At 47.4% G+C, this 25,707-nt stretch overlaps 1 protein-coding gene across 8 annotated transcripts in view; it reads right to left on the bottom strand.

Moving 5' to 3' along the window:
- The window catches only part of CAMTA1 (calmodulin binding transcription activator 1), a 330,817-nt gene that overhangs the window by 27,032 nt on the left and 278,078 nt on the right, over nt 1-25,707 (bottom strand). For 6 of the 8 annotated variants that reach the window (XM_076356070.1, XM_076356072.1, XM_076356073.1 and 3 more), the window contains 6 exons: nt 22,861-24,716; nt 19,317-19,443; nt 18,390-18,524; nt 1,094-1,233; nt 652-848; nt 224-302 (listed from right to left, as the gene is read on the bottom strand). In XM_076356070.1, coding sequence (XP_076212185.1) covers nt 224-302; nt 652-848; nt 1,094-1,233; nt 18,390-18,524; nt 19,317-19,443; nt 22,861-24,716 — 2,534 coding nt within the window. The other 2 variants (XM_076356076.1, XM_076356077.1) reach the window with 2 other exon arrangements.

Raw genomic sequence — 25,707 nt, 5'->3', positions numbered from 1 at the left:
CTGTCCTTTTTCCTCATGTTACTCAATGACAAGTTTTCTTCTGTGTGGTCTCTCTCAACAAAATGCCAGGAAGCTCATAGTGCTGTGTCTTACCATTTACACAGCAAGGACACACAAGAAACATCTACTCTTCAGAGTGTGAAACACATTAGGAAAATAACACTTCAGGAAGAACTCCAGAGGGTCCTCAGACTCTCTCAGAAGTTTCAGTCTCTGCTCTTACCAGAGGAGTGCAGGAGAAATGATCCACATTCAAAGGGTCAACTTCCAGCTCCAGATCAATGCTGTCTGCGTGTTTGGTGCTGCAGAGGAAACAATAGAACAAATGATGCTCTGTAGCCATGTTAGGATCATTGCCTAAATGCACAGCTTTACCCAATGCGCCATACCACAAAGAAGTGGCCATGCATATGCCCATGACACACACATGTACTACAGATGGTGCCCCCACTGGAGACTTTAAGAGCATGGTACATCCAGTGATTGGACTCGCTCTCTCAAGAGACAGATCCCTTCAGATCAGGGGACAGGAACAAGTTCAGGGACTTGGCTGTTTGTAAGGGACAACCAGAAATCTGGACCAAGCAGAGCTTACATACGCTTCTGCCATGCCTGTATTGACACCCAAGAGTCCAACGGGCTGGGTCTTACCGCCATTTGATGAGGGTCTGGATCAGTGTAGCATAGCCCTGGGCAGCAGCTAGGTGGAGCAGTGTCATTCCTCGGAAAGTCTTTGAATGGATCAAGTGTTTGGACTTTGCCCAGCAAGCACGACTCATCATCTTCTCGCACACCACCACCACGCGGCTCTCAAAGCAGCTGCCCAGTGTCCCAGTCCCAGAAACGCACTGAAACACCACACACATCCCAGTTTAACCACTGAGGGGAGCTGCAACCTGCCCTGAGCAGGCACCTTCCACTTCTAGAAGTACTGAGACAGTGGCAAATGCGAGTGAAAGCCAACTGCTGTTAAAGACACCCACAAACCAGACTTCTTGTTCAGGAAAAATTATAATCCTTTCCAACCCCCCAAAAACCAAACTCTGGTAAGAAAGCATAAAGCTGCCGTGTCTGGACACAGCGGGGTTCATACCTGCACCTGCGTTCCTCCGTTCCCACTCCCACTGCTCCCGCCTCCTACTCCTTGTTTGTGCTGCTGGGAGCCTGTCATTTCAGCCATTCTCCTCTCCATCTGCTCAAGTCGCTCCAATATTGACATCCTGAACTGGTTATCTAGGTTGGAGAAAGCCAGAATAAGGATCTCACCATGGAAAGAAAGCTCAGGTTTTGGCAGCCTAGTGCAGGAAGCCACAAACAACTATCCTGGAAGTCACACAGGAGATTTGCTTGGCTTGGCAATGCACAGGGACACTTGCCCTGCAGCATCCTAGCTCTTCAAGTTCCTGCAGCATCCCTTTGACTGCAATTCCAGAAAACTTCCTTAAAGAAAACAGACAGAAAAATGAAAAATGCAGGCAGAAGACGGATCCCTTCCATTGTGATTCTAACTGTATCCACACAATAAAGGACTGGGGTAACGCAACTTCTTTCAAAACGCAAGTAAACCCTAAGCAAATATAACCAGACAGCATTTCAATAGGATCGTATCTGTCAAAATACTCTCCATTTCAGAATAAATACCCCTACTTTACAAGAGTCCTGAATTCAGCTTGGCTTGCCTCCTGAAACCATGCAATAATGGCACCTGGAGGAAAAAGACTCCTTTGCTTCCTTCTGTGCTTAGAAAAAGGAGCCTTTAAAAAGGCACTTGCTCCTTCCCTGACAGGCTCAATTTCTTGGAAAAGAGCTTCAGCCAAGTGCCAGAAACAGAACTACCAGAAATCACAGAGTATGGACACTGATGATCCAGCAACATAATTCTGAAAAGCAATACAACTCTTGAGCCCTCTGGTCTCTGCAGAAGTCTAAAGGCTGTATTAGTTATTTTCTCCTCCTTGCATTGTAACCTAGCGCTATGATACAGCTACTAATGCTTGAATAGTGGAGCAGGGAGATTTAGATAGGTTAATGGGACGTTGCTAAACCTGATGGTGTAGAGATCAACTCAAGCAATCTTTTTGTGTTTAGGGCCAGTCAGTGCAGCTTGAGTGGCTGCAAACACAGAGGGCTCTTTCTGTCTTGTGACCCATAAGGGAGAAACTTCATGCAGCTCGTGAAGCTGGGCAGGATAATTTTGTGGATAGGGAACATTTAATGAATCTTGCTATCATGTTAACAGCGTATATAATAAATTGTGGGGAAAAGACAACCCTCATACTGTTTGGTTTCATATATCCATGGCGATGATGTGGTGGTGCAGAGCACTGACAACCCCAGAACAAGCCCACTGACAACAACAGGAATCTGTGCATCAAAATGAACAAGCTCTGATCAGGTTTTAAAAGAGAAAGTCTTCTCTGAGTGACCTGGTTACATGCAGGGTCCTCCCTGGAAGGTTGCAGGAGTACTCGTATACCACAATCTGCAAGGCACAACTCTCACTGGAGGGTATTAGAAAGATACGTATCTCTCTGCTGTACTGCACTGAAGACCATATTGCAGACCACTGATAAGAAACAGCTCAGGTCCACTGCCTAAAGACATCCCCCTCTCCCTCTGAAGCTGCTGTGGTTTGACAGTAGACAAGAGCTCTGCTCCCTTCTGGCCCAGCTCCAGCAGGTTGTAATGCAGCATCCCACTCTGGTTGCTCAAGAGCCAGGGACAAAGGAGTGCAGCCAGCACCAACCCTCTAACCTCATTTCAGAGGTGAGCTCACTACGGTCTTTTCTCACCTAGTCCAAAACACTATTAGCGCCTTATTAATAATTCAGTTGTCCTGTTAATTGCAAAGCCTCTGGGAAAGTGACTGACAGTTAGATGAGGAAATATTCATAACACAGATGCCATCTCAGAGCTCTGCCTCTGAACTGTGGTCAGCACACAGCAGCAACACAAGTTGTGTTTTCCCAGCAAGTCTTTGTTCCAGGAGTGCTGCAGTGTGCTGCAGTGCAGTCCGTGTCGCTGTCTCCTCCTCCCCCATTGCCAGGCGGAACACGTACGCTGCAGAGACTGACAGAGACCTGGCACTGCTGAGCCATCCCCTGTCACCGCAGGCCTGTGCCAAACAGAGCTACTACAACTCAGGCACCAGGAAAAGGGGCCACGTTTGCCATGGAGGTTAACGGCTCCATTCTGCACATTTAATGCCACTCTCTCTAGTTCAGTGGCCAGCACTTGCATTTTATTAGAGCTAAGAGTAGCAACACACACTGGCTATCGTACCTGAGCCTTCAACCTCGTATGTGCAAAAGTGGCATCTTTTTAAAAGGAGAAGAAATTTGGCATGAACCAGTGCCATAGAACACCAAGCCCAGGGCTGCAACAAACTGGGGATTTGCTCCTACCCATTTAGCTGTCAAAAGAGAATAATTATTCTGTACAGCCAGAAACAGCAGGAGAAAATGATTCCAGTGAGATGCAGCAGTACACTGCAGGTTACCCCCCCCCCCTTTTTTTTTTTTCAAGCTGAAACCATTGTGGAACAGAAATGGAGGGCCCCATGTTTGTGTCCACTTTCCAGGCTCTTCTCTCTCTCTAGGCTCTGTGATCTCTAATGAGTGAAGCCTCCACCTTTCCTGACACTGAGCTAATGACACCGAGCACTTTTTGTCAGAGGACTGAAGTTACTAAAGGGACGTCTGTCACCACCACTGTCCCCAGATGGGAACGCTAAAAAGAAGAAAGAAAAGCAGGGAACTTTTCTTAGGAAGCAGAATTTGAAACAGCATCTAGTGCTCCCACGTATTCCTATTCAGACACCTGGACAGTGCTCCCGGGAAGTATTTAGGGCAGGACTACCTGATTTTAGGTAGCAGAGGGCATCTGTTCGATTTAACAGAAGTCTGAAGGACAGACATTATAAACTCATCACAGTTAAGGTTAAACCTGTAACCTTCAGCATCTTACCAAGACAACGGTGTTTTTCATAGATCGTTGTAAATAGCTGCTCAGTCTACAGGCAGGTCAGAAATAAGCCACTATTAGTAAAATGGGAAGTGGAAACATCCTGGAGCACCAGCACAGAGCGAAGGGAGCCCTTTCCACGTCTAGCAGAGACTGCCGGCATTTACCCAGCAGCAGGGCATACCCTCAGATTAGAAAGCTCCAGGCAGCAAATAAGGTAAGCGGGGTAGTAGTGAATGGAAAGTATCTCTATGCTGCCCATTTTCCAGGTGATTAAACTTGCTACCTAAGCAGCTAGAACAAAGCCACAACTGATGGCAATTTCAAAATTATTTATGTATAGTGTTTCCATAATAAATTCCGCGGTATCAAGTACACCAAGATGTCCCCTTCAAAAGTCACTGGTCACTTGAAGTGCGTGCACTGCACTAGTCTACAGAAAAAAAAGAAAATTTAAAAAAGGGGGGAGAACAATCGAGAACAGGAAAAGGAAGACAGCAACTAGCTATGGTGCAAGAGTTGGTACATTCTTAACAAAACAAAACAAGGACACCTAAGTACAGAGGAACAGCCAAAGGGAAGGACACCTTCCCCCGAGGTTCCCCCTGGACTCAGCAATGAGACAGAAGGCTCCTCTTCTTCCACGTGGAGGCCACAGATTAATGGCATTTGGACCACAGTCAGTGCAGTGCACACACTGCTAATAAGCCAACAGATGCCTTGCTTGGATTGCAGCGAGAACACCACACGTCACTGTGTGGAAGATCCCCAGGTCACTCAACCCCCTAAACAGCACATTTCCTTCCTTCCTTGGACCAGGGCCAGGGAACCTGCTGGCTTTCAGTTAGGCTCCCAAAAGTAAACCACATACAAATATTGATTTCTACACACTCTCCTCCTGGTGCACTCTTGCAGCATCTCTCAGGATCATTTTAAAAATCAACTGTCCACAGGCAGGTGAACTTCCGAACTATTTTACCTGGCTGCACTAGTCCTACACCGTTAAAATTAAGTTACAAAGAATAAAGGCGATCTGATACCTTGAAAACTTAGATTTTGCAGGGGCCTAATTAAAGGCTAAGTCTTTAAGCGAACTCCTAGGCATCAATATTCTCTAAGTCCCAAGTTTGCCAGTTTGTATCAAAACATTATCACTTCTGCATTCTCAGTAACAGGACTTGGCCAGCTTTATCCCTACGGACAACAGCATAATGTTGAAAATAGAAGTACAACTTATGCCACAGAAACTGGCATGAAAACATCTTCTTTCCTTTATATAGTCCTGGGTTCAACAGGGTCAGAAACAAAGTCAGCTTCACATACCACAAGTCGTATGCGATACACCCAGTTTATCTTTAAAACTGATGTATCTGTATCCACATTAGCAGCCTACAGCTGTGTAAAACTTAGAGGAACTGGACAGAAAGAAAACCTCTCACATTTTGGGAAGCAAAGGGTTGCTTTTTTGTGTGCGTGTCTGTTATGTACCAAACATCACTGAGGTCTGAAACAAGATCCTCCAGCTCAACAATAAAGGTATTGGACGGTGCCAGAACACATTCTTTAAGCAAAGTACCATGCTTCATCGCAAAAGAAAACCATGTTTTCTGGTAATGAAGACACGACAAAACCTGACCCAGTCCTGCTGACTCTAACGCATTTTCCTGTGAAAATCCTAATTACCAAAAAAGTACTGTCAGCAAAGCCCAAACACCACAAACAGGATGAAAATGAGGCGCAAGCAAAAAAAAAAAAAAAAAAAAAAAAAGGCTTGTCTGAAGTTATGCAATTTACCTTGCAATAATTAAGAGATGGGGTATAAGAGCCTGAATATGACTGAACGTTACAGGTATCACTCTGAGAAGTTCAAGACCCTTTATCCCTTATTATTTCTTATTTTGCCAGTCACACTCTTTTCTGTCTTGCTCACTTCAGGGGTCTGTGTAGATCCACCTGCTTAGCAGGCAATGAAATTAAAAGAACACAGGTTCCACATTCTTGTCTTTTATATTCAACAGAGGATCTCATGACAAGTATCTATCCTGCAGTGCACTGAAGACAAGAGCTCAACAGCATATAAATCAAATTGTCAAAATAAGCTTTTCTCCTGCTACATTATACAGGAAATCTAAACAGCTCCAGCCCAGCACAAGATGTCTTGCACTGGAAGCACCCTAACTCTTTCCAAAGGCAGCAAAGATGCATGTGGATACAAATTTATCCACATATTTAAGGTTTTACCCAAGGACTCTGCTTTTGATGATCAAATTTCAGATTTTTTTGTGAGCCAAAAATTAGACTTGCAAATTTTTCCATTTCTTGAGTTTTCCCATTACATATAAATCTGAAGAAACGTTACAATATTCTTTAAGAAACCACAAAGAAGGTTTCTGAAGCTGTTCTTCAAGGCTGCCTCCATGAAGGTGATGAAAATGACTGCATTTCTGTATCTCTGAGACACCTCATAAATTCACAGAAAACATTCTGAACATTGTATCTTTTCTGGCAATTATTATTCTTCAAATTTAACAATAAAAATGTAATCAAAATTAGTTCTCACCATTATTCCTTAGCATAACAGGAAGAGGTGGTGGCTTTAGGCCCTAAGGGCCTATTTTGGGAACAGATGGAGTCCTAGCAAGGCAGAACAGCCTGGTCTCACAGCACTTTTCCACCAGCAGCTGCTTTCATCTGATGGGAGCTCTGAAGCTTTTGGGATCTGATGCAGCTACACGCATCCACTTGCTAGTGCTTCATCCCTCTCGCCCTGCACCTTCTGTGAAGCTCTGCAAGCCCCAAACGCACCCCTGGGTCACGTGTTAATCTAGGGATCTGTTCCATCACAGACAAAGCCATTCTCACTTCTGTTGTCCTCAGCCCTTCATAGGAGAGTGAGAAGCTATCCTATGGATTCAAAACCAAGCTTAGGAAACACAGCAAAACGATTCATGGTGGTATTTATTTGCAGGGTCCGGTCCTCCTGAGAAAACCAGTTGTTCCAGTGTCATGTCAGGGCTGGGCTGCTCCACAGCACTGGCAGCCAGAGGGGAGCGTGACTGTCCCAGCAGGGAGGGACTGGAAAGAGCTGCTTGGTCAGATTTTGACCCATGCTAAGAAATTGGTTTGAATCTCATTTCCCTAAAACATGAACCATCACTTTAGTGCAGAACAAGCTTCTTTTTAATTTGTACTCAGAGGGAGCCTACTACTGATTACAGTAACGACAGCAGGTTATGGACAAAACATTTCTAGAGCTGCAAAACTATTCTGGTAGAAGTCCTTTAAGGATGCATGGTTATTTACTTCAGTTAGCATTTTACAGAGCTACAGCATGTACACTTGCACAGTTACACACAGTACACAAGCTTTCAGCTGAGACTGCAGAAGTACCTGCCTTGCAAAGCCTGCTAACAGCTTGTGACAGCACCTGACTGCATGTACCCTGTATTAAAAGGGTAGCTAAAACACAGTACTTGCAAATGTTGTACAAGTTTTTTCCATGCAAGGAGGCAACAGGATTGCTACCAGAAACGTGATTATACTCCGAGTGGGTCAGTTCTGCAAAACTGCCAAAAGACACTCTACCACTCCCTCATTCAGCCATGTCATCCCGCCATAAAGAGATAAGACACTCGAGACTTTAATAAGGCTGGAGTCCCCACCTTAAATGGTATAGAAAAACAAGGACCAAATCTGGGGGAATCGCCTGTGCTGTAGAGCTTAGTTACAAGTGCAACGCTTCACCTGCCCCACTGCGATAGCCCACTCCTCTGCACGGCCCTCCCCATCTTCGAACCCAAAGACCTCTTCCAAAGACACTGTATTATTTCTCTTTTTGAGCTATGCAAGCAGCGTTCCTGATGGGTGGGCACCAGCTCAAACCATTGCCTCCTGCTCACGCTTTATTACAAAATGTAGTAAAGCCACATGTTAGCAGACATCGAGTCTCAGATCTTTCACTTTGTTTGTGTGGTACCTAAAACACCACTATGGTCCAGATAGGGAGCTAAGAGCACACCAACATAGAGCAGCGAGTGACAAGACCTCCTTTGCTTGACAAGCCAAGTTTAAGAAATTAGCATAGAGAGCTGCTTTTCTAATCTCTGCACACTGCTTTACTGGACAAGTAACGATCTAAAAGGATCTCCTCTTTCGTCCTTTTGCCAAGCAAGCTTCAACCAGCAAGAAACTGTCTGTACCACTCATGACATGGAGGTGCAGCCAGAACTATTAGAGAGGAAATACTGCTTTGCACTGATAAACAATAAATCAGCAGTTCTTAGCATTGAGCAGTGTCTATACCACTTGCTTCCCCCCCCCGCTCACCTGGAGGTCTGGGTTTTTTTGCCACGCTGCGCAACCTAAATGACAGACAGTATTTGACTGGAAGGACTAAAGGATGAGGGTGCATGATTCCACTGGGGCAGTATCCTGGCCCAGGATACAATTATTTCCCCACAGAATTCTAACCACTGAACTAACAGTGCTGTGTGAGATCTGCATCTGCACGTGTTCCCAAGTACTGTGCTTAAATACTCAGGAGGTAAGAAGCCACTCTGAGGGCACCGGCTTCTCAGCATGTGCAGTTTCTTTAATGGCAGTTTCTTTGTTACAACATTCACTGTATGAACACACATAGACTGAATTTAACAAGTGCGATAGCTGAGTGCTATAAAAAACCCATGCAGCGTGAAGACATGTTTCTGTTTTGCAGAGCAAGTCAGACACACCATAATCTCTCATCCAGTGCAAGCTGTGGGTGAGGACTGAAGCAGTCTAAGGACACATGACTTCTCTGAGTGCTACTGCTCTGTGCCTACTTTACAAATCATCTCACTCGCCTATAAAATCTTGCTCAGTTCTTCTATACGGTAAAAATCCTGAACACTTTCCATGTCGCAGTATCAATTTGGTCTGGTTTAGTACTTATTTCTGAGGTGTTATCATTGCAGGAACACATATTTCTGAAATGAAGCTGCGGTAGCATCCTCAATGCATCTTACAAAAAGCTCTGTTTAGCAGTAGCCTATTACAGGTCATGGTCTCTACCAGCAAATGCAAGCACTTAAAACTTTTACCTAATATTCTAAGACAAATGCCTATCTCTGCTAGTGAGGCAAGTCACTTCCAGGCCTTTTGATTAGTGAGAAACGCCACAACTACTGAGGCACAAGACGAGGAAAACACTGTATTTACACTCTGAGCCTAAGCGACAGCTGAAGAAAGTCCGTGCTTTCACAGAAGAAATAAACGCTACCGGGCATGGACAGGAATAATGAAGTAATCCAGACCTGCACAGCCACTGTTATTGATTTTAAGCCATTAATCCACCTACCAGGGCAAGACATCTTACCAGCAACACTTTTCCCATAGTTTTTCCAATGCTGTAGGACTTTAGCTATTACTCCCATGCCATCTGGGACTACTCTGTTCCTATCATCCCCAGCAGCCACTGCTCCCTCAAAAGATGGTACTTCCCCCTACTTTTCTTTATCATGCCATTACTAGAGAAGAGGAGAAGGGGGGTGGCTCAGGCTGACTTTTTCCCCAAGTGGCAGTCTCTATACCAACAGCGATAAAGCACTTGCCTTTTTTTTTCAGGCTTCTCTTCCCCAGAGCTTAGGGATGGAGAGATTTTCACACTATCCAGGAACAGCTACTTCAGCAAACCAGGGAAGGTTTTAGAGCTGCCATGTGGTCTTGATGTATTTTAGAGGTAGGGCGACTGCTAAGAGATGTCACTTCTCGTGCTATTTAGTAATTTGTATAAAAACAGTTGGCTGCCTAAGGTCACTCTCTGCATCTCAGGTCAGAAATTGGCTGTGCTTTCCCATAGGTGCCAACACCATGACAGATGTTGTGCTTTTGGATGTATGCAAAGAGCAACAGAACAACAGCCTAGGAGGACACGCTGCGCTGCTGCTCACCCGCACAGTGCTACCCACTGCTCATGGAGACTCCCTCCTCCAAAGGTTACACACTATAGGAGCTATAGACAGGAAAAAAAGCACCTCATGGGGCACTATGCAGTATATGTGCTATGGTATTGTAAGTACAGTAAACATGCTGACCCAAGTTTTCTCTCATAAAAATTGCAAACTCAATAAACAAAATATTCACCCAGAAATCACCAGACTGATGAGCAGAATGATATAAAATGGCCTCTATTTGCTGCAAAATTAGATAAATAAGAACTGCTGCAAGCTACAAAACTGTGAAACACTAGAATAGATCAGGAAGAGAGACCGCGATCTCCTTCACTGGAAGGTTTCAAAGAGTCAATCTGTCACGTTTACCCCATCTCTAAACTGGGAGTGGCCTACACGGTCTGAATTCCCCTTTCTAGTCCTACTCTATTTGATGAAGCGCCCTGCAAAACAAGTTTTGCAATCACCTGGCACGGAGCAGGCGGGTGCTCCAAGCATCCCTCAACTGCCCAGGGAAGGTTTGGGCTAGTGACCTCATCCTACACTGTACCAACTCAGAATACGAGATTGTGACCTGGAGATGTTAGGATGCTACCCATCCTTCTGCATGCGTGATGCTACAATAAAAGTGCTGTCACAACTCTGAGCCTCCATTGTAACATCACCCTGGAAAGGCTGGGGGCCAACAAGGGAGGGTGAGCAGATAGAAACATGACCATGTCCCACAGCTGGGGCACAGGGAGACGAAGGGGGAGGAATGGCGAGCTTAAAAAGGCGTGCATTCACATTGTAAGTACAGCAGAGTGACGGACAACACAGAAGCATGCAGATTTAAACCCAAACAAATACTGCATGACACATCACCTGTAATACTTACTGAAAGCACTACTTTGTCACATCTGCACATCCACCTGCAAAGGGTGGGGGTCCCGGACCCATGTGTAGTACCTCTACCTGCTTCCAGGTAAATTAACCAACAACATCTGGCGCCAGAGGACTGACCTGGGAGTCTACAAAGACATCAGTGGAAGCTCCAGCCAGCATCTGGTGTGGACCCTGCAGCAGGGGCAGACAGAGCAGGCTCCCCCACAGACCGGGCTGTCGTCTTTCGCATTCTCGGAGCCAGCTGGAGCTCCTCTGTTTTACCGCAGTGCTGGCGGGAGTCTCAGCTGTGCCCTCTCCGCACCTCTCCCACCGTGGTGCGGGGGCTAGCACTCGCTGGCATACTTCGGAAACGGGAGAGTCCTGCGGTCCACAGCGGAAGACGACGCCGAGCGATGTTCAGCGGCTGGGGGCATGGCGCTGCACACAACTGCCCGAATGCTGGAGCCGAGGGGCAGCGTCGCAGGACCAAAGCGCTCCGGTCAGCAGCTGGCTCTAGGGCCGCTGGGTGGCACGGTCCAGCATTCGGGAGATGTACGAGTCTTTCTGCACGGAGATGGGCCACACCTCTCCCGCCACGGGCAAACAGCTGCCGTACCTCGCCCACACCGGGGCGGACACCGCCTCAGAACTCCGGACGGCTCACGGACAGAGCCGTAGCTGCCGCCCGCCCTACCGGCACGCCGCGCGCTGGAGCCTATAGACAAGACCGTGACAAGAACCGCGCGAGCGGGAGCTGACGGCCAACAAAGGCATCGGTGTCCTGGGCGGCGGGACAGGCGAGGCGCTGGGAGCCGGCGGGGCGGTGGCCCCGGTTACTCCGAGCGTGCCCAAGGGCCCATCGCCGCGCCCGACACCCTCTCGCACCCGGAGGTACCGGTACTCGCCCCGGGGCGCCCGGGCAGCGGCACTTCGCCGGGCTCGGGGGGGCAGCCCCCAGACCCCGCCGCCGGGCGCTCCGGCTCAGGCTGCCTCGGCGGGGAGCGAGGGCGCCGGGTCCCGCCGCCGCCCTCAGCCCACGCCGAGGCCCCCCGGTGCCGCCATAGCGGGATACCAGCCCTGTCCGACGGCCTCCCCGCGCCGCGCTCAGCGGCGGCCCGGTACGGCCGCGGGCGGCGGGGGGCAGCTGCGGCCGCCGCCTTCCATTGTCTGCGTCGGCGCGGGCGAGCGGCCCCGCCCCGCTCCCCGCCTCCCACCGGGCCCCGCCCCGGGCGGTGACGTCACCGGGCCCCATTGGCGGCCGCCGCCGTGTTTACAGCGTGCGCCGCGGCGGCCTCTCCCGCGCGCCCCGTGCTCGGCGGCCCCAGCCCCTCGTCTCCCGGTACCCGGCGGCTGGCAGGCTCCCCTCTGCAGCTGGGAGCGCGCAGCGAGCGAGCCTACGCACGCCCAGCTTCCTACCCGGCTTCCCGGCCTCCTCCCCCGCCGCTCCCGGCCGGGAAGGCGACTGCAGGTGTCTACCGAGCGTCTCCGGAAAATGTGCACTTACGTGGCGTGCTCCAGTAAGCGAGAGCAATGCATGGCCGGGATGTGAAATACCTGCGTCACCTTCAGGCAACCAGGCTCTTACGTGCAGCTCTCCTCATCTCACTACACACAAAATCATTACACTTTCACTAACTGCCCTAATAAGGCAAATTTGCAGAGCATTAAAACCCGACATAAAATCCCAGAGAATGTCTGTGCAGTCACTTGATCCAAAAAGGAACTGCAGACTCCAGTACAGGCTCACCTAAGCAGTGGAGCACATTTAGTTGTCACCCTGAGGATAAACACAGACTTTCCCGAGGAATTGGATGTCTGACCATGAAGTCAGGCTGGCTCAAAAGACGACATCCAGAACAGAAAATGAAATACTCCTCAATTCAACCACATTTTAGCCACAACAGAAAAGGATAGTCTGGGAAATGCAGTCAAAGCGATAGAAGACAAGCTTCCTGAAATAACTATAGCAGAGCAGCCTGTCCTTAATGATCATGTGTGAAAGGAAAAAAAAAACCCCAAACAAATCTCAACAGGAATATAAACTAAACAGACAAAGCCTCCACACTGACTAGGAGTCAGCAGAGAAGAGAGGAGGATGAATAGAAACATTTGAAGTTTACAGTGTAGTTCCTAGTAAGGAACAAGGTATCCATGTCCCGTACCAACACTCATGCATCCCCGTGTGCTGTACCCACGGCCCCATAACACAGTACAAAATATTCATCCCTCTTCCTGAAGAGAACCCAAATATATCATCTGTTATGGTAAAATCCAAGATGTAAAGTTAAACACACAGTCACCTCTACCCAGATGGAGAGAGGAGTGATAAACAGTGCTACTGTTTATGGACACAGACTTTTTTCTACCGAAAGTCTCTTATGGCTGCGAAACAACATTTCTAAGGACCTCAATGGTACTGAACACGTCTCTCCTACAAGACTGTGTTGTCTGCATCTCATCACATCTGCATGCTGGAAAGGGCATCCGGTCCCAGTAAACAGACATCCTCCGTGGATTTTGGTGATGAACATTTACCGTCTTGCACGCTCACCACTGCATTACAGAAGTCACATACCTGTCAAACTGTGAAATGCCACAGGTAGCATGCACACGCTGTACTGTCACAGATCACTTGAACGCATGGGATCCCATCCACCTCCTGCGTGCTGAAACGAGAGCTTGGGTGCCACAGGTATGGCCATGTCACACTAACACGAGTGAGCCACCAAACCCCCCCAGCCTTTGTTATGTTTTCCAGCTGGGAAAGATAGCCAAATCTTAAACCGAGAATCCAACAGCAGCTGAAAGGCTGCCTATTACTCTCTCTTGCATCAGTACCATTTACATTCAGTACCAGTCACACCCTTGTCCATCCCATACACCCTTGACTCATCAGTTCACACGTTGCCTGCCCATATTTTTAAGGTCTGTTTGGGCTCCCTATGGCAGCCCTTACTCCTCCCCAACCTCTTCCCTGCAGATGCATAAGTGTAATGCCAAGGAACACTCATACCAGTCTCCCTGGCATTTCTGATCATGTCCCATGCCAAGGAAATGTGATCTCTACAGACACTTTTTGAAAGCAGCTGGTGTCCACTGTGCATTTGTAAAAATCTAACTCATCTGCGGGGTAAAATAAGGAAAACTCAGAATAAAACAAGGATGGCTGTGTATAATTTGGAAAAGGGTGCACTATCCTTTATAGTGCAGCACAGACACTGAAAAAGGAAGAAGCCCTTCAGAGGATGGCCACCCAATGTGCTGCCCCTTAAAACTCCTTCTCTACACATTCCTTTACTTGGATTGATACCTTCCTATAAACAGGTGGCACGGAGGGATATGGTCTCACAACACTTTCCAGTCATTTGCAGTACTGCTCCCTGATCCCAATGGCCAATACTTGCTCTGTGCTCAAAAAGGTGGGATTTTATCCTTGCCCCAAGCTCACTACTTCCACAAGTAGCAATTACTATAAACTGGGAAATTATTTAATGAAATGTTTTCCTCTGGGAAACACAATTCCTATTGTTTCACTCAAAACGCCCTCCTGTTCATCGTATCTCTCCCAGACCCTGAGCCCTACAGGCACTGGTTAAATGTTCCCTGAATAATCATAAGAATTACCTGCCTTTAAAAAAACTTAAACCAAAAGTTGCTCTAAGTGCTTATAAGAAGGAAGTGTGATATGTCGTACCACTGCTGCTCTCTGCTAGTGCAGTAGCCAGGTGAAAGCAGATCCCATTGCGACACTGCACAGGCACACGCGTGGATCTCATGGCATTCCTCTGTGACAGAAGGTATGGCAATGTCCCCCAGCAAGCAGCGTCTCTACTCTGAGCCTGCACCGAGAGCTGCTCAGCACACAAAAAAGTTTGTGCTCACTTTTTCCTGCTGGTCACCGTGGAACTCTGGTTTTGCATGCTTGGTTTCAGATGCTTCTTTGCTAACCCATCTTTATTGAAATCTGGAAACTTCTACAGAGATGTGATTCCAGGTGTGCCTACTATCTTAGCATTAACTGGGAGGCATCCATACCTGAGAGCGGCAATTTTACATATGTATCTATTTTATTCATTGGCTTTGTTTACACCATATCCTTTCATGATTGAGCTGCTGCCGCCTGCCCTTTTACATTTGGAGCTGTGCTACAGCCTGTGTAGCACAGCCTATTACTGCAAAGGCATACAACAACTACACAGTTCTCAAGAGCAGCTTGCAGAGAAATTGAAGCCACTATGCTGTGAGCTGGGCATGGTCAGGCAGCTAAAGGCTTGCCTCCTTAAGAAAGAAACAGAGGCTAAAGGTTTTCAGGTATCTGCAGAACTGAACCTGCAGAACTGAACAAAGAAGGCAGATTAATTTTTGTCTTAATGTAACTGAAAATATACAGTTCACATATAGGATGTCTTTGTCTTTATTTTAAAGAGATTTGTGGAAGACAATTGTTTATCTAAACTTATGTAAGATGGAAATTGCTTATCCTTTTACTACGCTGTTCCTGGGGTACAGTTGGCTATTAACCCTGCCTCTCTTGCAGTGGTCATACTAGCTGGAATCATTAACTGTGTTTTAACAGCATAGCGCAAAGGAACTCAAAGCGTACCACTGAGTTAATGAAAAAGAATTTTAAAATTCTAGTCAATATTTTGGGACTACAAATATTCCTTGAAATCCTTCCCTCAAGACTTACCTAACAGGCAGTAGGGCAAGGATTTGAAGCAGGGCAATTAAAGTAAACAGAGAAGACAGGGATTTGGTTATTTATTCTATTGATAGAATCAACTCACATTAGCTTATACCTCAGCTGGCTAAGCTAACGTTTATTCTTCAAGAATAAATGGGAAGATGTTGCTGGTCCTTTAAATAAGAGTGTAATTTGCTCCCTTTGGAGCACTATGCATCAAGGCAGAGGCTTCTGATAAGTCATGGTTAGTGTAATTATTCAGTCTTTTTCCCTGAAGGGCCTCTGCAATGCAGCGGTCCTTTTACTTTTTTTTTTCCCCTCCCTGTTAGCAATGCCCTAGTTTGTTCACTGCTGCAGTCCCCCTCCCTTCCACCATCACCACATCATAACAATCTCTAATTGAGAGCTTGCCCGCTAACCAGGAGCTCCCAGACAAACTGCAGGAACACCAGAGACAGCACTCACAGCCACCTTCTGCAGCTCCTCCAAATTCACCAGCACTGAGGGAATTGTCAAACAAGGGTTTTAAAACCTATCTGCTTTGCATGCCACACTGGAGGGATTGCTAACAGCTGAATATCAATCTCCATCACATCAGTATCGGCTGTACTTCACATGCAATGTGCAGCCTCAGTAGCAGATGAAAAGCACCTGCAGACTCTTCCAATACTCAGAAGTCAAGCAAACTCAATTTTGATGCTGAACATAAGACTATGTGCATTTTCTCTTTAAGAGCTATTTCTATTTCTGTTTGCAAATATGCCTCTACAGCCAAGTCACAAACCTCTCTTTAGTCCTACAATAACCACAGTGATCTGTCTCCATTCTGCTCATGTATACAAACGTTGGAAGCAGTGCTGCCCCAACTTCCTTAAAATATCCCTCTTGTATGTGGCATAAGAAACACATCAGCTACAGGTCAGAAAGCGGAGCCAAACTAAACATTTGTGTTCTGTGATGTTACAGGGAGGGGGAGAGCCAGGGAAGGATGCATCAGTCTGCTGCTAATATTAATGGATAACCTTGAACAGCTGAAAATACAGGTACTGTGCCACTGAAATCATGCCTGATGCTACTTTGAAGGAAATTCTATTTTCTTATTATTTCCTCCTCAATTGTCTCCAAAAGCATCAGCTCAGACTCTGCACACGTACACACACCGCTCTGCCAGAATCCAGCTAGAAATGGCTCCTCCTCACCTGCCCCCGGTGCTCACATTTTACAGATGAACTGCGGATGCTCTAATCAGCAGTGTCAGGGTGCTCAGATTTGACCCACATGACTAGTCCCTAGGCCCACAGCTGCTAATGGTATGGAGAAAGCTTCTAATGAATGATGAAAGCTTTTCCAGTCAGGGCTTCCCAGACAGAATGAGGAAGCCCACCAAAACCCCTTCAAACACCACCTGCCTACACTGACATGTAGCTGGCCTGAATTAAGCTTGAAACCATTCGGTATTTCTCCAGTTAAGGTAAAACAGTTCTAAGTATTTGCCATGTCCATCAAAGATATAAAATAACAACACAGTAACACATGCTTCAAATCTTTGTAACAATAGCAATATTTTAAAGGCATTAAACTGGTATCAAAAGTATTATCCACGGCAGATTTCCCAAAGCATGTGTTGTATTACAGTTACCATGTTTGCAGCTAACAGACAAAATAGGATGAGGTTAATTGACTGAGGAAGAAACTGCATCAGTATATTAGCTCATTACTTCTCTTGCCTTCAGTATGGTCCTGTGCAAACAACTACTTCTGTGAAATCTTTTGTGTAACGCTTTGTAACATTAATATTAGTTTCTCAGCTATGAAATCTCTGAAGACTAAGGATCTGACCTTACCATATTTGTCTCCTGTATTTAGCAGAGAAAATAGACACTTAGCAAATGGGTCACCAAGCAGGAGTGTTGGGACTTTGCTAAGATTGCACAAAATGCAGTGCCCCAGCAGCTGACTCTGATGAAGAAAGATGAAAGCAGTATTACTGGTCCTTTCCCAGCATGTCATACAAACCAGCTCTTTCCCTGCATCTCCTTGGTCTGAGTTGGAAGCTGCATCTCTCTAGCAATTGCACTCAGGAAGGGAAATGAACGTTTCAGGCTCCTGAGTTCCCCCACTATCCTTCTCATCTTGCTCCTTTATAAAATGCATTTCGGGAGCAAAGGGTTACCAGGTAAACCTGAATCTAAAACTTGCATGCACAGTGTTGCCATACAAATTCAGAGCCTGTGTTCCCATCCCTCGGTGTGACATTTAGGTACCAGAGATCTGTTCTGATCAATCATGGATTCTTCTGCCAACTGCTTGGCTAAGAGCTAACACTATTAGCGTGTCCATCTCATCCCTGCAAGGCACAAGGGGAGCTCATATGAGTCTAAAAAGGCTGATTGTGGCTGTTATGTGCCAGAGCATGCCTGGCTTGCCATTAGCACAGACTGCTCTGGCACTGAGACTCTCAAGTGTTTGACAGAACCTGTATGTGCCCCGTTTGGTAACTCCTAGGTAATGAGGTGGGATGTGGACATCATAGCAGGGGCTGACTAAAGTCCCCTCATTCCTTAAATTGTCTCACCATCTTCCCGCTTCCTGCTTATGTAAATACACATTTTCCTAGACAAGCTCAAGTTTCAGAGTTCTCAGGGAAGACAACTGCAGGGTAGATGCTCCTGTCCTGCTAGGGACTGGGTAGTGCCTGTTTTGGGGAAACTCAGCTTTCTATTCAGAAAACACCCCTTTGTCTCCTTCCTATCACATGTAGCCACATTTTGTTCACATCAAAAGAACTAATAAGACATTTCAGCAAGAGGTCTTTGATTAACTGTACAACAGACCTTCCCCACAGCACAAACTTGCCTCTCTACATCCCTCCTCCACGCCAGGAGCTGCTCCTTTCATTCACAGTCCTACCATTCAGTGAGCCTTATTAAAGAATATCGCATGCTTCTTACCATCCAAGGACAGCCAGTCATGCTGGGAGGAAGGCAGGGTTGGCAGAGCTCTGGCTTTATATTCAAACACCACAGAATTGGAGATGATCTGATTGTTGAAGGCAACTTGCAAAGTCACGAGCCCAGTGTCATGAGCTAAAAGGAAAGAGCATGTGGTTAACACAGAGACCTCCCTGCAGAAATGCATGGATAGTTATTATCCTATTGATCTCCCCATGTGCTAAGCGGCAGGCTGAGAGCAGATACAATGAGAGGAGAGGGGGCGTTTGACAATATTTTTGTGACTAGACAACTGAAGAACCCAAAATGCCAATCTGTATTTTCAAACATGAAGGTTGTAAGCTTAAGAGTCATCTAATGGATTGTTTTGGCAGAAGGCAGAATCACACACGTTCCTAAAGATTAACCAGCCTCACTGCATTTTCAGTGGGAAGCTGGGGCCTAACAATGAGGCTAAGTTATTCTGCATACACTTAAAGTCATATACTGAGGGCCAGCACTACTGAAAATCTCTGCAGGGAGGTTGAAGGTGTTCTCATCCTGTAAGCACCAAGGACAAAGTGCAGAATATAGGCAAATTAAGAGTCAGCAGAGCAGTGAGTGCACCCCTGAATAACAGTTGATCTTTAATCTGCTGTTTCAAAATTAAAGAAATGCTAAGAATTATTTTAAATTATTTCAAATAATTATTTTAAAGCTAATTCAGAGCTTCTAAATAATATTTATTGTAATCTGTTGGGATGTATCAAGATACTAAACTGCTGTTCTCACACTAAATAGGTCAAGGAAAAAGAAAAAGCTTCTTGATGTTTATGCACTACCTTTCACAATGGGTCCACGAGTTTAGTCGAGACATGACATACATGACACTATTAGGCTAAGAACTTGCTCTGAAACCACCAGCTTTAGGAGAGAGGTGTTCCTTACCTGGGCAGTAGCAGCGCAGTACCCCTGGCTGAATTAAAGATGCAGGCACTGAGATCTGATCAAACAGACAGCTGTAATTATTGCTGGCTTCCTGCCATGGACCAGTAATTAGGACTTTTACTCCCCCCTGTGAGGAAAAGAGGGGGGAAAAAAAGTGTTTCAGAAGAAGCCATCGCCAGAGAGGACCATGCACTGAAATGGCTGAATGGCAAACCGCATCATGAGGGCTAACAGAAGTGCCAAGCTAACAGAGATCCTTGCACCAGTCAACACCAATGCCCCAGTCTCCCACCACTGTGAACAAAATGCAAATAGTATTCTGTAGTAAAGCATCTTTGTTTCTCTTCACTCCCTCTGTTCCCTGCTCCTCCCATACACTCAAGTCCCATGCTTTGCCAGTGTGACCCTTGCTGCAGACCGCCTGCCTTTCTTTTGGTCACTTGCCAGCTCCAAGACCAGTAATGGCAAACCTTATCAATGCTGCAAGCCAGACATCCCTCCCACCAGGCAGCTCCCGAGAACTTCTGGGTGCGCCATCCCCACCTCATGCCCACCATTGCCTCCTCGCTGCTGCCTGTGCAGGCTCCAGGCTTGTCTCCTTGCCATTGAAAAGTGCCGCAGGTCAATCACGGCAAGCGTGCTGCATGTTTGCCATCACTGCCCTGACCCTGCTGATAGGGATGGAAGACTGTGTATAGGACACAAAAGGCGACACATTGCCTCCAAAGTCACAACTGGAAGCACGAGAGGAGCTGGACCATGAATCCGACAGACCGTGATGTAGGAAGTTCTCAGCTAAAACAGCAATCACACAACTTGCACTTTTCTGGGGACTAGGAACGTGCGTTAAATAAGGAAGCATGACATCAATGGGGTGACCCAGAACAGTGCTGTGTTTGCAGCGAAGTCCTTCGACCACAGCTCTGGCACCCTGGGCCAAGCCTGTCCCAGACCCTTCCCCTTGCTTCCCCTGCCAAGGTCCTGTCAGGCTCATGTGCTGAAGATGAGAATGACCCAATGGAAGCCTTTAGCGTCTGCCTCTCCTGCTGGCGCGGAAACGCACCAGCTACATCCCCGCTCAGACCTGCAGGAGCAGGACCGGGTCCCCGCGCCTCCTCCCGGGGCAGCAGAGGCCCAGCTGGGAGCGGGGCCACCCGGGGCCACCCCAGCGGCGCCAGGCCTCCGCAGTTGACAGCGGCTGCGCTCAGGCGAGGCCGGGAGAGGGGCCTTCTCCCTGCCGGGCACCGCAACCGCTAGATTATTCTCCGCTGGCAGCGGGGCGACCCGGCTGGTGCCGCAGCAGGCCTCCTCCGCGTCCCTCCCCTTCCCTTCCCCGCGGCCGTGCTGCCCTCGGGCGGCCGCCGGCGGGAGCGCGGCCTGCCCGCCCTCGGGAGGCGGATCCACCGCGGCCGGCGGCCTCGCACCCCCGGCCAGAGTCGGGACACAGCTCCCGCTGCGGGGAACGCTTACAACCGTGTGCCGGGTGACAGCGGTGACGCCGCGGGAAGCCAAAGTCACCCCAATGCCCAGCCAGCAGTGCGGGGTCCCAAGAACCCCGTCCATCTGCGGCAGAATTCGTTTGGAGACGAGAGCACTCCTTCTGATGGCTTCTCTGATCCTCTTTGAGTTCACAATGTGAGCGGCAAATACCGTTTAGCAAATAAAGAAAATGAATAGCTGGGGTATTGCTCTGACTTGCTTGCAAATCAAAACCTGAAGCTCCAGGTATGAATCCATGCAACCAGAAAGCAATCCTGGACCTGTGCTGGTTCTGAAAAACATTCTGGTGAGTCTATGCAGATGGATTAGGCCTTGTGGTCTGTATAAAATAGGTGTAAAACAAGCTCTGCCAGCAGGAGTTGAACAATTCATTAGTGTAGCAATGGATAACAAAAAAAAGGTTTCCATGGTAGCAGCAAAAAAGAAAGATTTGCACCAGAAAGACTGGAGGTTTGCTGTTAGGGGTTTTTTGTTGATTTTTGGGACCTTCTACCCAAGCAAGCAAGAATCAGACTGACTGGACAACAAGTATGGCAGAAGCAGCATCTGTAGCCCAACATAGCCAAATGCCCCCGAAATACTGTGCTTCTTGCAAATGAAGCCTAACTGGGTTCAGCTGCTAACAGACCATCATTGCATTATTGTTCCATGTTAACCAGTCAGTTAGATAACACTGGTAGTGACCACCACAGTGCTGACACTTCAGCTTGTATTATACTCCAGAGAAGCAGAAGACTGGCATTCAGACCCAGTTTTCCACCAAGACCAAGAGAAGGTAAACTCCAGCTGGTGGTGAGTGGTAGATGATCAGCAACCACCTTGTCTCTGAGAGAGGACTCTTGATTTGGCAGCTGGCAGAGGTGAGGCTCTTGGGCATCTCCTGCCCCAGAAAGTCCCAGATTTCCCTGTCAGCTGCAGACTGCACAAACGGCAGGTGAGGCTGTGTTGTGGTTTAACTAGTGGCGGGATGCCTTCAGCTGCCCACCGTGCCTGAGCCTGCACCGCCATCTTGCTGGCCACAATGGACTTGTCTGGAGAGAGAGAGCAGCTAAAAGGAGGGCAGAAGCTCCTGAAGGAGGCTATTCATCAGTGTCCATTGGCCATTCCTGCATTCTGGCAGCCTCAGTTTCTTTCCACCTGCAGAGTGAACACCCATGTTTTCACACCAAGTCCCATATTGCAGAGCATGTGAACTCAGAGCCACTGAATACCAACTCATCACCTGCTCCTGTAACACCGTGGTCCCGGAGCTGTCATGGGATCATTCAGCTGAAGGTTAAGCCACCTTATCTGCTTATTATTGCATATTTCTGCTGCCTCATCCACTAGCAAACTTGCCATCCAGTGGTGTCAGATGTACACTTACTGGGGGTGGTATTACATGACTGAAAATCAGATAGCACTAGAGAGATCTTTTCCTGAGCAGTTATTATACACCTCTGTAAGGTAACAGATACAACGGTGCTCCAAAGCTGGGCTTACAAAAACACAAAAGACCATTTTTTTTATTCAAAACAACCTGCCTCTCCATTACTGGCTCAAAACAGCCTCTTTCCTCCAGCATTCCTTCACGTCAGAGAAGTCTGTGCTGCTGACATTTTTAACTTGGGGTGCACGCGACTGATTATGGATAGTCTGTGGGATGGAAGTAAATGCTGAACTCATTAAGGCAATGCAAGTCAGGAATTATTCTACCAAGAACATCAGAGCCAGATTTAAGGATCAGCTCCAGTTTGCAAACTCTATTGCTCTAACGTGGCTAGGTAGCACCATGAAGCCATCGTGGGAAATACTTCGCTTTTCAGTGAAACAAAACATTTCTGTTCGGATGCTTCCTACGTGAAGGAAGGGCCCTGTCAGGGTAATGAAGTGCTTAATTAAAAGTACACTCAGACATGCAAATGGCCTTGGATACTCTGACTTCTAAGAGAAATATTTTAAAAGCCTTGTCAAAGCTTTAACGAAACAGTTCTTGGGAGCCCTTATTAACAAAGCAATGAAAGATAAAGCAGTAAACGTTAATGAGTAAAGGCCCTAGACTTACCTCAGGGTAAGACCATTCTGGTGAATAATCCGTCACCATGAACAAGCGCCCACTCTGCTGTAGCAACCCCAAAGTGCCTTGTGCCGCAGCTGCTGAGACCACCTCAGCCACATGCATGTACGCCATCGTGCTGGCTCCGTTCTCTGTGCTGCTGAGCTGCATGTTGGCTTGCTGAGGACTGCAGCAAGGAATGCACATTTCAGCCTGGTTGTAGGTTGCTCTGTTACTGTCTTCAGGCTGAGACAGTCCGGCACTGTCACCTGACACCAGCTGGTGTCCATAGAGAGCATTGCTCCCACCTTCTACCGATATGAAATCATTAATTAGATCAGAAAACTGGTTGCTGAAGGAGATATCAAAGTGGTCCAAGTTAAGCTCCATGTTGGAGGAGTTATTTAAGCTGGGATGGGCCACAGGATAGAGTCCTTGTACCATGTTTCCTTGGAGAATAGGGAGATTGTTCCCATTCCTGATACCCCCGTTGGCCTCAGGCTGCAAATAGTGTTCTGTGCTGCAGGCTTGAAGATCCCCTGATTTAAGTAGATTTTCATTCCCTTCCGCCTGCTGGGAGGTCTCCATGGGAACTTCAGCTTCTGCAGTCATAGCCTGGAAGTTTGCTTGGAACTGCATGAGCTGGAGAGAAGAGGTGGACTCTATTCTGGTTTCCACTGTGCCGTTACAGTTGGAAGTGGTTTGGGATGAGGACTCTGTTTTCACACTGGGGATTCCTAACGTGTTCACAAATGAGCCACTTGTGTCATTCAAATTGTTGTGAGTGTTTTGCTCAAGGGGAAGAGGTTTGCTGGCATCCTGCAGAAAGAAGCTGGGGGAAGGGGTCTGATGAACGTGAGGACTCTGGACGGTCTGACTGAAGCTGGAAGAATAGTCCTTGTTGGAGTCAATGGCACTGAAGTCCATCTGCTCCAGGGTGGTACTTGGGCTTAGACCTCCTCCAGATGGAAGCAAACCTGAACCAGTAGTGAGGGTGAGAGTGTTAGATGCAGAAGTGGAGGAAAATGCTTCTTTAGACATCTGTTGTTCAAAAGATGTGTCCTCAGTTTTAATTTCTTTTGTGAGGGTTGTATTGAAGTTGAAGCTACGTTCCGTTGTGGGTGACTGCCTTATATTGGTGCTGATGCTGTCACTTTTCATACCTCCTCCACCATAAGTCTGCCCTTGCTTGGGATTGTTAAGAAAACAGTCTGGGTCAAAATTCATGGTGGTTTCTGGAATTTTTCTATTTCCATCTAAAGTTGTGGAGAGCACAAGTTCCTCAGACACAGTGCTGGGTAGCATCGACAAGCTCTCTGAACTGCCAGTTGTTGGAAAAGCAAATTTGTGTCCATCTGAACTCACAGCAAGTACCAGTCCTTGTGCAGCTGCATCTGAGGACAGAAGGTGTTGATTTGGGCCAGAGGTGGGTGACATGGTATACACAGCTTCACTGGTGACTTCTGACATAAATACGGTGGCACTTTGTGACAAGCTTCCCATAACTGATGCTACAGCCATACTGGACACACCAGTGACGGCTGGGCTATCTGCCATATCCGGGTCGCTATTTAATCCACTGCTGATGGACACAGGAGAATTCTGGGTTGTGTCAGGGACCTCCACCTGGTTGGTGGAAGAAACCTCAGTGCTGTTTTGATGGAGCAACACCGGTTTTGCCACTTTGCCATTCCTCTTCTCTCGGCTGGAGGCCTTGCCATGACTGTGCTCGTTCTTGCCTTCAGAGACATCGTTATTTTGTACCTCTGAATGAGTGCTGTACCCACCTGTCCTTGGTTCGACCTTTGGTGATATGATGCGATGTTTGGCACTGTTACACTTGTGATGCACACTGCTTCCTGCCCCTGTGCCAGAAAACAACAACATTTGCCATTCAGTAAATACAAAATTAAGATGATGCTAGTTGTGTATCTTATGGCTGTAGCAAAGCAGAGCTGTGCTTATGCATGTGTGTGTGAGAGAGTGCGAGCACACATCTGAGAGAGCAAGAGAGACCTTGGAAATAAAATTAATTTCTCGCCAATGCCAGATTTACAGCTCCTTTTCCATCTAATGCATAGATCCATTGCATGCAATGACAGCAACCTCAAAACAGGCGCGTGTGCACCCTTTCCCTCACCCCACATAGCACCTACCCTCTTCCTCCCTGCCCCATCAGACAACACGTTAGGAGGAGAGGAATCAGCATGTATAACAAGTTTTGGAGTTATTTAAACATGTCCAATCTCAGTGCAAAGTCTGCAAAGCGAGTGCAGTTGCTGTTAGCTGTGGCAGAAGGTTTCCACCTCGCAGGCCCTGCTTCATCTGCACCACGGACAAGACCTCAGGCCCCTGCGACACAGATGCTCGGCTCTTCACGTTGGCTGATAATGGGTAGTTTGACAACTGCTCTCGTGGGCTGGATGCTAAATGGTAATCTGGAGGTGACAGATGCCATATCATGCTCCTGTCCCTGGCATCACCCTGCCGCCTAGATTGCAACTCTGATCTTCTTGTCATCATTGTGTCTATTACAGCTGCCAATCAACTTATTAAAGAAGTAGTACATTAGCCAGCACAAAGAAAGCTTTCCGTCCCATAAGGATGGTGATGCATTTCTCTTGTTCTAAGCTGTTCATATGCTGACAGATAAACATTTTGTACTTTGAGAGGTTGCACGTAGAGCGCACGATTAGTATCGGAGTGGCTGAAGAACGCTCAAGCAAAGGTCACCAGAAGACAACCCTCCATGGGGTTCAACCAGCTGGCGCCTTTAGTGGCCTGACAGAAGGTGAACATCACTTGAGTTCCTGGGAGCTTGGAAACCAGGTAGGATGAAGTAAACAAGTCTGTCTG

The sequence above is a fragment of the Aptenodytes patagonicus genome, chromosome 19, assembly GCF_965638725.1.
Source record: "Aptenodytes patagonicus chromosome 19, bAptPat1.pri.cur, whole genome shotgun sequence".
NCBI lineage: Eukaryota > Metazoa > Chordata > Aves > Sphenisciformes > Spheniscidae > Aptenodytes > Aptenodytes patagonicus.
This window is presented reverse-complemented; position numbering and strand designations above follow the sequence as displayed.